Here is a 14,068-nt window from a genome sequence, read left to right as displayed (position 1 = left end):
ACCAAGTTTCTTGTGCCTGATTTTCAGCTGTTCTAAATAACAGGGTTTGCCTGTCAGGGATGAGGTAGAAGGGGCAAGAGTGTCTCCATGGGTCCTTTGAAAGTGACAGCATGATGTAGTTGTCGTACCAGCCATACCAGAAGGGAACACAGCCTGATCCTGGAAGGGGCTTAGATAAGTCCCTGTCTCCGTGATTATAAAGAAATCTCTGTGCTCTCTGATGTTGTGATGCCCCCAGAAAGCCACAGGCTCTGGTTCACAGACCTAGGGGGTCTTCTCACCCAGTGGCTGGGCCCGGTCCACAGCCTGGATGTCCATGAGGCCTGGCAGGTTGGACCTCACCAGGATGACATTGTTGCCGGTAGCCTTGTCAGCACGGTGGATGCTCCGAGTCTGCCAGTCGGTCCAGTAGATATAGGAGTCGAGCAAGGTGAGGCCATAGGGGTGCTGCACAGGTGACACCAGTGTGTGACGATTGGCACCATTTAGGTCAGCGACCTCAATTCGCTGTAGAGGAAGGAGAGGGTAGGACTGGTTATCAGTAAACGAGGAGCTCTCGGTGGAGATGCCAAACAGACATCCCCCGTCTTCCCAGGTTCCTGGGAAGCAGCAGGAGCAGGACTCTCACCTCGGTGTGGGCATCAGCCCAAAGCAGTTGGGAGCTGGCCTTGTCCACAGTCAGGCCATTGGGCCACCCCAGGTTGTTGTTGATGAGCACTGTCCGGTCTGAGCCATCCATCCCGGACCGCTCTAACTTGGCGTTCTCTCCCCAGTCTGTCCAGTACATGTACCTGGGCAAAGAAGAATACTAGCTGGTTATTCCCTCAGCTCCTGGATATTGTAGGTATTTATAATGTGCCAAAGCCTGTGAAAAAATGACACATTTGCAAGATGAAAAAGTTCCTGATATCTGCTTCGCAATGTGAATTAAGTTCCCACAACTGCACTGTACGTTTAAAAATAGTTAAGATGGTAAATTAATATTATTTTTTACCACTATTAAAGAAAAAGTACTCTCCCTATATTATCTCACTTAATCCTCACAAGAGTCACAAGGTGTGACTCATTTCCATTTACCAGTACAGGTAAGGAAGCTGAAAATCAGAGAGGTTAAACACTGAACTTAAAGTGACAGATGCAGCTGATAAATGGTGAAGGAATTTGAATCCCAGACTTCTGAGTCCAAGGCTCATGCTTTTAACCTCTACACTATGCTGCCACTCTGAAAGGAGTCAGAGAGTGAAACAGCCTCAGGAGGCCGGTCTGCATCCCTGTGAAGCGTGCTTGCTCTCCATTTCCCACGTTCACCCCATCCCTAGCCCCAGCCAAGATGACCCATCCTGGGCCCAGGCACAGAGCCAGCGCTCACCCCATCTCATGGTACAGTACTATGGCTCGGGGGCTGTCAAGATTCTGCCACACCAACACTTTCCGCATGGACCCATCCAGGTTGCCCACTTCAATCCGGTTGGTTCCAGTGTCTGTCCAGTATACTTTCCGGCCAATGGCATCCACTGCGAGCCCATCTGTGGTTTGCAGGCCTGCGGGAAGTCAAGAAGAGCACACTGGCTCCTGCCTTAAAACAGATGGGCTATTTCCCCAGCTCTGTAGCCAGACAGGCGGTCCCTGGGCTGGGAGCAAGGCCCACCTGTGGTGATGATGTCCTCGTGCCGTGAGCCGTCCAGATTGGCACGGCTGATCCTGTGCAGCGTGCTGTCTGACCAGTACACTTTTCCTGGAAAGGGAAGGCTTGGCTCAGCCTGGACCCCCTACCCCCACAAAGGGACATGCACAGCTGACTCAGGCCCTGAGACACCGGGGCATGACAGAGAGCCCTGTAACCTGTAGCAAGGAAATCAATAGAAATGTAGCCCTAGCCAGTTTGGCTCAGTGGATAGAGCGTCGGCCTGCAGACCAAAGAGTCCTGGGTTCGATTCTGGTCAAGGGCCCGTACCCCAGTTGCAGGCTCCTCTCCGGCCCAGGGTCCTGATCGGGGCACATGCAGGAGGCAACCAATCGATGTGCTTCTCTCACATCGATATTTCTCTGTCTTTCCCTCTCTCTTCCACTCTCTCTAAAAATCAATAAAAAATATCCTCGGGTGAGGATTAAAAAACAAAAAAGAAATGTAGAGATGTCATAGCAGGATAGCTCTTGGCAGAGAGGGAGAAGGGGGCCAGAAACCTTGCCCTCATAACCAAAGAGAAAGTGCTGTAGAGACAGGGCTGACATTGTGCCAGAAGGAATGGTGAGCCCCCAGGTTCTTAGCAGGAGGCAGAGATAAGGAAATAAGGAAAGCAAGGATAGCAGTTGCTATAGGGCAGGGACAGGAGGCCAGGGGAAAGGAGGGCCACACAGACCTTCTTGGGGATCCACTCCAATGGCAATCGTGTTCTTCATGGTAATGTTGATTGGTACCACCACATCGGCAAAGTAAGGGATGTCCAAGGACACCATGCGTATGTCTATCCTCCTGGCGAAGATGAGGAAACTATTCATGCCTGCCCAGGTGGGGAGAGAAGGAAAGGACAGTCACCCTAGCACAGCCAAGAAGAGGATTTGGAGTGAGGCAAACGGAAGTTCATGCTCTGGCTCTGTCGGATTCTAGTTGAGTGAGCCTGGACAACTTATTTAAACTGTGTACCAGAATCAATATCTGGAGCATGGGGACCATAACTGGGTGGCCGTGGGACTAAAAGAGATCATGTACAGACAGCAATGAATAGTGAGTCTGATACAGTCATAAATGATAGCTCTTTATTAATATTATAGAAGGACTCTCTTTGAAGGACCCTTTACCATGAAGTTTTGAGAACTTCATGTTAAGTTAAAGAGGGCTTTTCCCCCAGCCTGGGAGGCACAATTCACAGTTCCTTTCCAACTAAATTTCCTGGAAAGTTAGAATTCCAACGCAGCCCACCCACGCAGCGTCCCTTAGGGAGAAACACCGACTTCCAAAACCTAGGCAGCCGGGTCCTGCTTCTCACAAAAGCACCTCATCTAAGGGGAGCACCATTACATTGTAGATATCATACGTTTTAATATTTATTATGAGCGATTTGGGACAGCTGGGACCAAAGTAAGTTATTCTAACCAAATCAGGATATAATGACAATTTTCCAACAGATGTAAATGAAGTGTCTGAGAAGGGAGCATCTTTTATGAATATGCATGAAGACACCATAAGAACTAGTTGGGGCCTGCCTCCAACCCTGTCTACCTGCTCCCCGGCCTCTGTCCTGGACCTCTCCTCTTTTCTAAAAGCTCTGTCCCTCCCCTAAACCTCTAGAAGCACCAGGACTCACGGTTTCTCAGACCACATTGGAGTCCATCTACAGGGAAGGAAGAGAGCCACTGCCCCTCCCTAAGAGGCTCCCTCCAGGTTTCTGATGCTTAAGACTCACCTGGTGAACATATCTTGCCATCAGGCATCAGGTTGATGCCCGTGGGGCAGGTACAGCTGAAGCCACTGGGATTTGGGGACCGAAGACACAAGTGGCTGCAGCCACCATTCTCCACAGCGCATGGTGTGGTCACTGGGAAGGGAGGAGGAGAGGGGTCAATAATGAGGACTACAGCACAGGGAGGCCAAGAAGAAGCTGGTGGGGGCCAAGGGCTGCTCACCTGGGGGCCGCCGGCGGTGGAAGACGTGAATATCCATGAGGTTCTCCAAATTCTCCTGCAGGGTCTCCCGGTCCAGGCCCGTCAGCCGGTCAGCGCTCTGGATACTCTTGGTCTGCCAGTCTGTCCAATAGATGCGCTCTTCATAGAGGGTCAGCCCAAACGGGTGGGGGAGCTGGCTTCCAATCAGCACCTACCAGGGACCCAGCACGTGTCATCCCCCAGCAAGGTCCCACAGTACTCGGCAGTGCCTGAGCACTCGGGCAAGGAGCCGAATGCAGCTTGGCTGCTACTGCCTGCTGTGTGACCTCATGTGACCTTGCACAAGAGCTGGTTGTCAAATCTCTCTGCGCCTTAGTCTGCCAATCTGTGATAGGATTGTGATAATGCCTGGTTCCAAGGGTTGTGTGATGATTGTAAAAGGTCATGTATTATTTATATAATCTCAAAGTATCTGCACAGATTGTTTATTAATTACAAAAGGAAAAGCAACTTTACAATGGACATCCTCTTAATGATTCAATTCAAGTTCATATCATAATAATGTGATGAGTCAAGATCTGTGCCTTACTGACGAGACACACTGAGAATTTAGGACTTGACTTCACTTAATGTAGTATGACTGTCCCCACACATAATCTGAATCTAATCACAAGGAAATAGCCGACAAATTGAGGAATATTCTAACCAAAATAACTGGCATTTCCTCTTTAAAAATACTAAGGTCAAGAAAGACACAAAGCCCAGCCCGCGTGGCTCAGTAGTTGAGCGTCGACCTATGAACCGGGAGGTCACGGTACAATTCCGGGTCAGGGCACATGCTGGGTTGCGGGATAGATCCCCAGTGTGGGGCGTGCAGGAGGCAGCCCATCAATGATTCTCTCTCATCATTGATGTCTCTCTCTCTCTCTCTCTCTCTCTCTCTCTCTCTCTCTCTCTTCCTCCCTGAAATCAATAAAAATATATTAAGAAAAAAAAGACATAAAAAGGTTGAGAAAGTATTCCAGATTAGAGACTGAAGAGATGTGATATTAAACACAATTGTGATCAGGATTGTATCCTGGACTAAAAAAGAAAAAGGAAAAAGAAAAGCTATAAAGGACATCATTGGGGCAATTGGCGGTGAAATTCAATATTGACTGTGATTAGATAGTACCGTTGTATGAATGTTAAATTTCCTGATTTTGACCTTTGTACTGTGATTATGTTCTTAAGAAATATGCACTGAAATATTTTGGGGTCAAGGACAGGATGTCTCCAGTTTAATTTCTGATTGCTCAGAAAAGTAATAATGTGTGTGTATGTGTTATAGATAGAAATAGAGACTGAGAATAATACAACAATGTGGCAAAATGTTAGTTATTGGTTCTTCCGACTGTTCTTGCAACCTTTCTGTAAGTTTGACATACCAAAATAAATATTAACAAAAACAAATAGAAAGAGATCATGGTGCAACTGGTGATTAATTAGTGTCTGTTGTTATGTGTCTTAGGAAATCACTTATATCCCCGGCCCACGATCTACACGAATTCCTAGATTCCTTTTATCAGCAAGCACAGAAGGGCCCCCTGGGTTCTGAAGGGCAAGCCACAGCCTCAGAGAAATATCATACATCCCATACTGGGTCCCCTTGAGGTCCCCCTAGCTCCCGTCAGCTGCCAGGAGTGATGCCCTAAAGGCTGTCAGGGCTGTGGGAGGATGCCTTAGTGCCACCCTTACCTTCCTCTTGCTGCCATCCAGTCCAGCAAATTCAATCGTCTTCATGCCGGCATCAGCCCAGTACAGCCGCTGGGATCCATAGTCAATGGCTAGTCCATTAGGCCAGGTCAGATTGGAAGAGATGATGACCTGGCGGCCCGAGGCATCCATGCCAGCTCGTTCAATCTTGGGGCTTGCACCCCAGTCAGTCCAATACATGTACCTGGGCACAGACAAGGGAGGTCTCACAAGCCTTCCAGTTAACACCCAGTGGGGATTCAGAGTACTTAGGGTTTTAGGGTTCCTGTCTGCAATAGCTTCTCAGCCTCCTGTCTCAGTCTCCAGCTCTGCCCCGGGCTCAGAGCTGTCTGAAGATTTTATATCTTCTATCACTATCACAGAGTCTTAATAAAGGCAGAGCCCATGGCACAAGGAGTGCTCAGCAAGTAAGGCCTATTTTGGAATAAAGAAAGAGGGGAAATGAGAATGGGGGATAAGAAATGTTTCCTCAATTGGATGAGTTAAATAATTACAGTACATAAATTTAATAGAATTCTATACAACCATTAAGAAGAACAATATATAGATCTATATCATCACATGGAAAGATCTATATAATATACATAAGCAAATGGAAAGATATCCAAGATAAATAGCCATGTGAAAACACCAAGTTACAAAGCAGTAAGACGTTGTTATAAAACCACCACCAAATGTATATATACACATAGAAGAAAGCCTGGGAAGAACGCCCTTGGCTGTTCACAATGGTTACTGCTGGAGAGTGAGGTTATAGGGAATCTTTACTTTCCACGGATTTATTTATCTATTTTTTTTAAACAACGAGTTACTTTTATAAGCAGACCAAAAAAAAAAAAAAAAAAAGATGGAATGATTTAAAGGTTTCCTTGTCCACTGAGGAGACAGAGTTGTCACTATGCTCTGTGGTTTCTACAGCTGCCCTTGCTTCCTGATGTTCCCATAGAACTGGCCACTCTTGCTTCCTCCAGACTCCCCTCTAGGACTCAGGTCTGGAAAGTGGGTGGGGCTCACTCCAAAGGAGCAGGTGCTCACCCGCCCATAGGTTCCACCACGATGTCTCGGGGACGATCAAGGTTCTCCCAGATGAGTACTGTCCTCATGCTGCCGTCTGTGTTGGCCACTTCAATCCGGTCTGTCCCTGCCAAGAAGTAGGGGGCAAAGATATTAACTCTAGTCTTGGTCGTTCACCCTCTTACCTTCCATGCCCAAGCGTGGAGCCTGGCATGTAGTAGACGCTCAAGAAATACTTTGTGGTAGATGTACAATGGATAGTCAGTGAATTGAATTTCGAGAAGAAGTTCAAGGAAATGACCGGTTCCATTTCTTTGAAGAGCAATACTTCCTCAACACAAGCAACCCACTCTGTCCTATAATTTAAGGCGGAGCTTCTCAAACTCTAGTGTGCATAAGAATCAGGGAAGCTTGTTGAAATACAAGTGCCTGAACCTACCCCCAAAGATTCTGACTCAGCAGGTTTGGGGTAGGGCCTGAGAATTTGCATTTCTAGCAAGTTCCCAGGTAATGCTGATGCTGCGGGGCCAGGGACCACACGTTGAATGGCTCTGGTTAAGGCATTCCCCTGGCCTCCCAAACTCACCTGGATAATGGAAAATCCCCGTTTTACCAAGATAGTGATGGGAGAAATCAAAGGGCACAGTTGCCTTATCTGAAATGCTTCAAAACATTCTCAGGCACCAGCTACCTAGCAGAAGTAGCTGCCATTTGATTGGCAAACGCCAAACCCTCAATGTGAGCTTCTAGCTCTAGCTCTGCAGCAGCCCAACCACTCCTGACCTTCCAAGGACTTCAGGTCAAGATAGAAGTGGTCCAGGAGGGGCACTGGGCTCCTTCTACCTGAGGGCAGGATTTTAAGTAAGAGGAGTCCCAGAGAGCCAGGCCATGGCTACCCAGTACATACCTGCATCTGTCCAGTACAGCTTGTTGGTAACCCAATCAATGGCCAGGCCTGCTGGACTCTCCAAACTGGTATCCACTACCACCTGGGCAGGAAGCAAAGCTATATCACCAACTTGACTTGCATCCCAGCTCTGGGGCCTAAACGTCACCAATTCTCAGACTGGAGAAAGTATGGGAAGCCCTGACCCAGGAGAGGGAGGATTCTACCCCTTAATCTCTGCCCTGCCCGAGGGCCTGGGCCCACTCTGGGCCCTACCTCCTGTCCTGTTCCATCCCACTTGGCCCTGCTGATGGTGTCAGTGCTGACATCTGTCCAGTACACGTGGTCATCCCGGGAGTCCCAGTCAAGGGCCACAGCACTGCGCACGTCAGCCAGTGGGATGACATCGTCGGACAGGTCCTCTGTGTCGAAGCTGATCCGACGGATGTCCATCCTTCGGGCAAAAAGCAGGAACTTGTCAAGACCTGATCAAAGGCCGAAAGGGGTCTTCTTTTAATGCTCTAAATCCAATAACAGTGACAGACATAGACGCTCACCTGTGTGACATCTGGTTCAGTCACACCTCCTGGGACCTGGTGCCCTTTGTCCCCTACGCTTCACACCTCAGGCCCCCTTTGAGCACTGGGCAGCCCATGCTGGCAGAATCAGACTTTAGGATCAAATGGAAATAGACTCTCCCCAGGGTGTAGCAATGCATCCTGTTTAAGTGTCTGTCAGCTTCATCTCAACTTTTCTCACCTCTTTGCTCCATCTCCTTCAGTGCATTGGCTACACGGCCGCTGACTCTCACCCCTACCCCTATGATTTCTATGTCTGCTCAGGGTTTTGGCTGATGCACTCCGTCATCTAGAGCCCTTCCTCTTGCTCTTCTCTTCACTCGAGTCAATAGTGACTGTTCACTTACTCCACGCCAGGCATTGAGCTTGGTGCTTTTCTTGCCTTGTCTCCTCTACCCTCGCAGCATCTCTTTGTGGTCTGTGCTATTCTTATTCTGATTTTCTAGAGCAGTGTTCCCAAACTTATTTGGCCTACCGCCCCCTTTCCAGAAAAAATATTACTCAGCCCCTGGAAATTAAATTTTTTTAAATTTTAATAGCAGTTACTCATCGCCCCCAAATGCACCTGTGGCCATCACCGCCCCCCTGGATCGCTGCAGCGCCTACCAGGGGGCAGTAGCACCCACTTTGGGAATCACTGTTCTAGAGAGTAACGCTGAGGCTGGGAGAGGTCAAGTAACCTGTGCAGGATCCCCTGGCTACAAAGCACCAGAGCTGGGACTTAATTCAGGTCTGACTCCAGAGCAGCAGCCCTGGCCACTCCCTTACACGGCTTCTCCCCATCTTGGTCTTCTCCACCCCCTGCCTCTATTCTGTACTGTCCGAATGTTTCCCAGAATACATTGCACTCCCAGAAAGGCACTCCCTGCCTAACTTTACTGTCTTCCTTTAAGATCTGAGAAATCCCTAAGGCAAAGTCCTAGGGAAACCTCTTGCACTTCACTAAGGCAGTATGGGAAGAGCTGGGCACAACAGAACGCAGGGAAACTAGGCTCTCCATCAGCGTGTGCTGAGTAAGTATCGCCCGTTCCTCTGAATAGTTTCCCTCATCCCTGAAAGGACCCAGATCCCACGAGCAATTTGATTTTAGCCAGAGATAAGAGGGTCAGTGGGTACATGGCGGTAAGTAAGGGAAGCTGCTGGTGTGTGAGGAATTCCCCCAGGCCCCTTGCTGGTGGTGCCACATGCCTGCATCACTCCTCTCTGGACTATTCTTAGGAAAAGTCACCTGTGACTCTGAGCTAGACAGGTCCACCCTCTCAAGGCAAGACCCCTGCAAGAGCTTAAAGGAAGACAAAGTAGCAGTTCAGGAAGTGACCAGGGAGTCCCATTGTCTTTCTCTGTTAGGCACATATTTGTCCAGGGCCTGTGTATACCGGGCATCATCAGAGTCCTAATCTCGGCTCTCTGGTTTAGGGGCTGAAAAAAACTCTTTAACAGGGTGAGGCTAAAGGTCAAGAGATAGGAAACCATTCCCCTGCTTTCTAGAAGGGCCTGGAACCCTCCTGCTGCCTATAGAAAAAGTAGCCTACCTGGTGAAATGATACAGAAGCCTGGTTGCAGGTATTCATACTTGACTGGGTGGTGTCACTGAAACTTTAGCAACTACTACTGGGCCCTCAGCCCTCAGCTTTGACCCAGGAGCCCTTGGCCTCTTACGTTCTTCCTCTCCAGGGCTACATGAGGAGCCTGGCTCCTCCCCATAACAGGCAATCCTTTAAACTCATATCCCTGTTCCTTCCACCCCCCTCACACGGCACATCCATTGAGGCAGGTGCCCCAGACCCACTTACTCTGGGCACAGGCATGGCTGCTGATCTTGCGGAAGCCAGTGGGGCAGGCACAGGTGTAGTTCTGGCCACTGGGTAGACACAGGTGGGTGCAGCCTCCATTGTTGTCCCCACAGCGGTTTTTCCCTGCTCAAAGAGCCCAGAATAAGAGGGTCAGGTAAGACTAAAGGTGGGCCCAAGGCTAGGGGTTTGGCTATGGTGTGTGCTCCCTGGAGGGAGGAACTATATCTCACTATTTTTTATATTGGCCTCAGCTGTGAGCTGTGGACCCTGACACACAGGAGGCGCTCTATAAATGTTTGCATGAATTAGATAGGGACAGGGAAACTGAATGAGTCTTTCATGAATCTTGGTGTTGTACCACCCTAAGTGTCCAGCAGAGGGAGGAATTAGCCCACGTCAGTGCCAACCTCAAATTTCCTGGCCAGAAACAATGGCAACTGTGACAGGTGCAGGGAAGGTTCTCAGAGGCACCAGAGGCTCACCAGGTGGGCAGTTTTTTACCTGCAGGCTGGCGCTGGGGGTGCAAGGTGTGGATGTCCATGGGGAAGTGGAGTTTGTTGCGAATGATCTCCTGGTTCTTGCCAGTAAATTTGTTAGCACTATTGATGCTCTTGGTGTGCCAGTCCGTCCAGTACAGGCTGTCTTCAAACACTGTGATGGCAAAGGGGTGCGGGAGGCCTGGGGAAAGTCCAAGAGAACCTCAGTCCAGACATGGCCTGCGTGGCCCCTGCACCAATCTCACCCTCTGCCAAGGCGCCAGGCAGCCAGGATGGGGAAAGGAGGATGAGAGACGAAGGAGAGGGAGGAAGGACCTCACCTTGGCTAATGACAGCCTTGCGGTGACTCCCATCCAGATTGGCCCTCTCGATGACGTGGTGCTTAGCATCCACCCAGTACATACGATGCCCGGCATAGTCAATGGTGAGGCCATTGGGCCAGAAGAGATGGGTATCGGCGATGATGCGGCGTCCAGACCCATCCATGCTAGAGGCTTCGATGCGGGGGGTGTTACCCCAATCTGTCCAGTAAATGGTACTGGGAAGAGAGAAAGGGACACTGAGAAACAGGCAGTAGAGGCTGGGTAGGTAATTGGGAGAGTAATAGGCACCAGGGGCCCCAACTGGCAGGAGATACATTTTGTTTGGTCAGGAGAGTGTTTTTTTAACTGTTTTAATTTAAATGTCTCTAGACAGGGCCTTTAGTCATTAAGCAAATTTTTGTTTGCAATGTCTGCTATGGGGAGGGCACCATCTTAGGCACTGGGAGTGCAGCAGTGAACAACAGACAAAAATTCCAACCCTCATGGAATTGACCATCTAAGGTAATATTAGAACAGGGACTTTTCTGTCACACTCTACACTGTCTTTTGTATTTTACACACACACACACACACACACACACACACACACACTTTCTAAAATAGCTAACCTACAACCGCAGGATCTTAGAAGACACTCCCCTCACTTGAATTTTCAAAAGCCAGAGGCTAACAACTTCCATTTCAGAAGACTTTTCTTCTAATAACAAAGTTATTATTAATTAGCTGAACCTTATGAGCTGATAATAAAAAGGTAAACACCTACAACTTAATTAATGTGTTATGCCATTTAAAATTCATCATCTCATGTAATCTCCACCCAGCTAAGAGGTAGGTATGCTTCTTATCACCAATGTAGACATGAGTAAATGGAGGCCGAGAGAGATAAACTAACTACCCGAAGGCCATACAGCCAGCTACTGCAGAGCCAGGACTCAAACCCACGTGTGCCTGGGTGCAGAGCCCATGCTCCCCACACCCAATAAAGTCTGGCCCACATGGCCTGGGAACTGTCCCTAGAGGTTGCCAGAGGGATTTAGGAACTTGAGACACAACTCACTCACCCCTCCATGGGGTGCAAGGCAATGGCCCGAGGCTTCTCAAGGTTCTGCCAGAGCAGCACCTTCCGGTGGGCCCCGTCCAGGTTGGCCACCTCTATCCTTGATGTCCCTGAGTCGGTCCAGTAGAGTTTGTCGTGGACCCAATCCACAGCCAGGCCTCCTGGTAGAAAGAGGCAGCGGGAAATTGTTAGGGATCCAGCCCGGGTTATCTGTGCCAGAGCAACAAGAGTAAACTCTGGCACGAAGCAGATTCTTGGGCCCGGCAGTGTATTAACCATTTTACATACATTTACATACATTTAGTCAGCACAGCAAGTCTGTGAGCTGGCTACTGTAATCCCCTGAAGATGAAGAAAGTGAGACACAGGAAAGTCAAGCAACTGTTACAGGTCAGGCATTTCCTCCTCTCAGCCAACCCTGGTCCACTTCCTGAATTCTGGCTTCCTGAACCACCCGAGGGTCCTACACTGCACTGGCTCAGCGATTTGCAAATCGTAGCTTAGGCAGTTCAGAAGTTCCGTCATTTGAGTCAACTGTGCTCGATACTGAATTCCAACCCACTTCACCTGCTAGTACAGTGGCCCGAAACTGCCAAGTGAGCTGTGATTTTTTTTCATCTGTAGATATTTGGATATATTTATCTGGTTCAATCAGAATACTCTTTATATATATATATATGATTTCAGAGAGGAAGGGAGAGGGAGAGAGAGAGAAATAGAAATATCAATAATGAGAGAGAATCATTGATCGGTTACTTCCTGCACACCCCACACTGGGAATTAAACCAGCAACCTGGGCATTTGCCTTGACTGGGAATCGAACTGTGACCTCCTGGTTCATAGGTTGATACTCAACCACTGAGCCATGCCAGTCAGGCAATCAGAATACTCTTAATACCAAGCAATCAAAACAAATTTCAGAATTAAGCTGGATGCAAAGCTGATATAGAAATTTAACTGTCATCCATAAAGCTCTGATTTCAAATGATTGCATTCATCACACTGGTCTCATTATTCTAACTCATTGAGCTCAATAACAAGCAATGACAGAAATCTGAACCTATAACATTAAAGTATAGTAACAAATGTTATCAATATTAGTTCCATACAAAATTTCACTGGAAGAAAAGATGTTCTGCTGCCCAAGGTTTGCAAATCTCTATCCTGATCCTTCCATGGCTACTTCCCACACGGTGTGGCCGACCCCACAGAGCCTGGTTCCCTACCTGGGCTCTCGAGCCCCGTAGACACAACCTCCTCCACGTTGCTACCATTGAGGTTGGCCCGCAGGATCCGGTCCAGGGTGACATCTGACCAGAAGACAAGCTCGTGCCGGTGATGGAAGTCAAGGGCGATGGCATTCTCCAGGTTGTTGAGCAGCAGTGTGTACTCAGAGCGGTGCGGCAGCACCTGCCGGATGTCGATGCGATTGGCGAACAGTAGCACAGGCTCCGGCCCTGGGACATGGCATAGAAATGGGGCCCCCACTGGGCTCCAGAGCTGCACCCTCAGCATGCACCCCAGCTTCTGGGCTGACAGATGGCACCCCTGGTCCATTAGGGCATGTCCCAAGCTGCCGGCATCAGTACTAAAAATGGGGGAGCTTCTAAAGTATACTCCTCCAGCCCAGCCCACCGGATCCCACCCCAGCAAGGCTTTTTGGAGGGCCCAACATGCACCTCACAGCTCCATTTTCCTGAGTTGGAAATATTTCTAGCTCTCAGCAAATTGCTGAGCACTGGAGCACCTGGCTGTCTCCACACTCAGACTTCTACCCACCCAGCCAAATGCCAACACCCCTTACCCAGAGCCTTGCAGCTGCGCCGGTCAGGCCGGAGTTCGTAGCCGGCCTCGCACCAGCACTGGAAAGCCCCTTCGCTGTTGGTGCAGCCCTGGCTGCAATACCCTTCCTCGGCACATTCGTTCACATCTGTGGGGAGCGGGCAGGCCAGGAGCTCTTTTTTCTGCCATCCTCACACCCCCCCCCTCCCTGGCTGACAAGTTGCTTCCCTGCCCACATGCCCATCTATTTTCTAGACCTAGTGGGAAGGCTAGATCACAAGTGGTTAAGGGCTTCAAAGTCATGCAGACCTGGGCTGGAATCCCAACTACTCACACCAGCTCTGTGACCTTCAGTAAGTTACTTAACCTCTCTGAGCTTCAGGTTCCCCATGTGTGAAATGGAAGGGACAATCCCTACCTCTTACGGTTATTGTTATGATGAAATGAGGTCATGTCCGTCAAATGTCTGACCCATGGAAACACAGCTGCCTGTCTGCCACCCCTGCCCAGCATCCTGGCCCTGCTCCAAACCAGTCCCAGCTCACCCTGGCACATGTGCCCGTCCTCTGTGAGCCGGTAGCCTGTGTGGCAGGTACACTGCACTGCCCCCCGCACCATCTGGCACTTCTGGGAGCAGCCACCGTTGTTCACATTGCAGTTCTCCTCACCCGTCCGGGGCCCTGTGCCAGCCAAGCCAGAGATGGGAGTTGAGCCCAGAATCCTCCCCCAGAGAGCCAACTTGGCATTCCACCTGGACCACGAAGAACAGCTCCCGAGGCT

The 14,068-nt window shown here is 49.5% G+C and overlaps 1 protein-coding gene across 1 annotated transcript in view; it reads right to left on the bottom strand.

Annotated features, from left to right (window-relative positions):
- The window catches only part of LRP4 (LDL receptor related protein 4), a 61,856-nt gene that overhangs the window by 17,631 nt on the left and 30,157 nt on the right, over positions 1–14,068 (bottom strand). The window contains exons 11-28 of the mRNA XM_014458585.2: positions 13,834–13,968; positions 13,311–13,436; positions 12,733–12,963; positions 11,511–11,667; positions 10,447–10,664; positions 10,131–10,307; positions 9,630–9,752; positions 7,535–7,743; positions 7,280–7,361; positions 6,394–6,499; positions 5,341–5,542; positions 3,625–3,814; positions 3,405–3,536; positions 2,361–2,501; positions 1,649–1,735; positions 1,370–1,541; positions 629–791; positions 282–507 (exon numbers count right to left, since the gene is read on the bottom strand). Of these exons, the coding sequence (XP_014314071.2) occupies positions 282–507; positions 629–791; positions 1,370–1,541; positions 1,649–1,735; positions 2,361–2,501; positions 3,405–3,536; positions 3,625–3,814; positions 5,341–5,542; positions 6,394–6,499; positions 7,280–7,361; positions 7,535–7,743; positions 9,630–9,752; positions 10,131–10,307; positions 10,447–10,664; positions 11,511–11,667; positions 12,733–12,963; positions 13,311–13,436; positions 13,834–13,968 (2,877 nt within the window). The remainder of the gene's footprint in view (positions 1–281; positions 508–628; positions 792–1,369; positions 1,542–1,648; positions 1,736–2,360; positions 2,502–3,404; positions 3,537–3,624; positions 3,815–5,340; positions 5,543–6,393; positions 6,500–7,279; positions 7,362–7,534; positions 7,744–9,629; positions 9,753–10,130; positions 10,308–10,446; positions 10,665–11,510; positions 11,668–12,732; positions 12,964–13,310; positions 13,437–13,833; positions 13,969–14,068) is intronic.

The sequence above is a fragment of the Myotis lucifugus genome, unplaced genomic scaffold, assembly GCF_000147115.1.
Source record: "Myotis lucifugus unplaced genomic scaffold, Myoluc2.0 scaffold_97, whole genome shotgun sequence".
In the NCBI taxonomy this organism is placed as follows: domain Eukaryota; kingdom Metazoa; phylum Chordata; class Mammalia; order Chiroptera; family Vespertilionidae; genus Myotis; species Myotis lucifugus.
The sequence above is the reverse complement of the archived record's forward strand: the minus strand, read 5'-3'. Positions and strand labels throughout refer to the sequence as shown.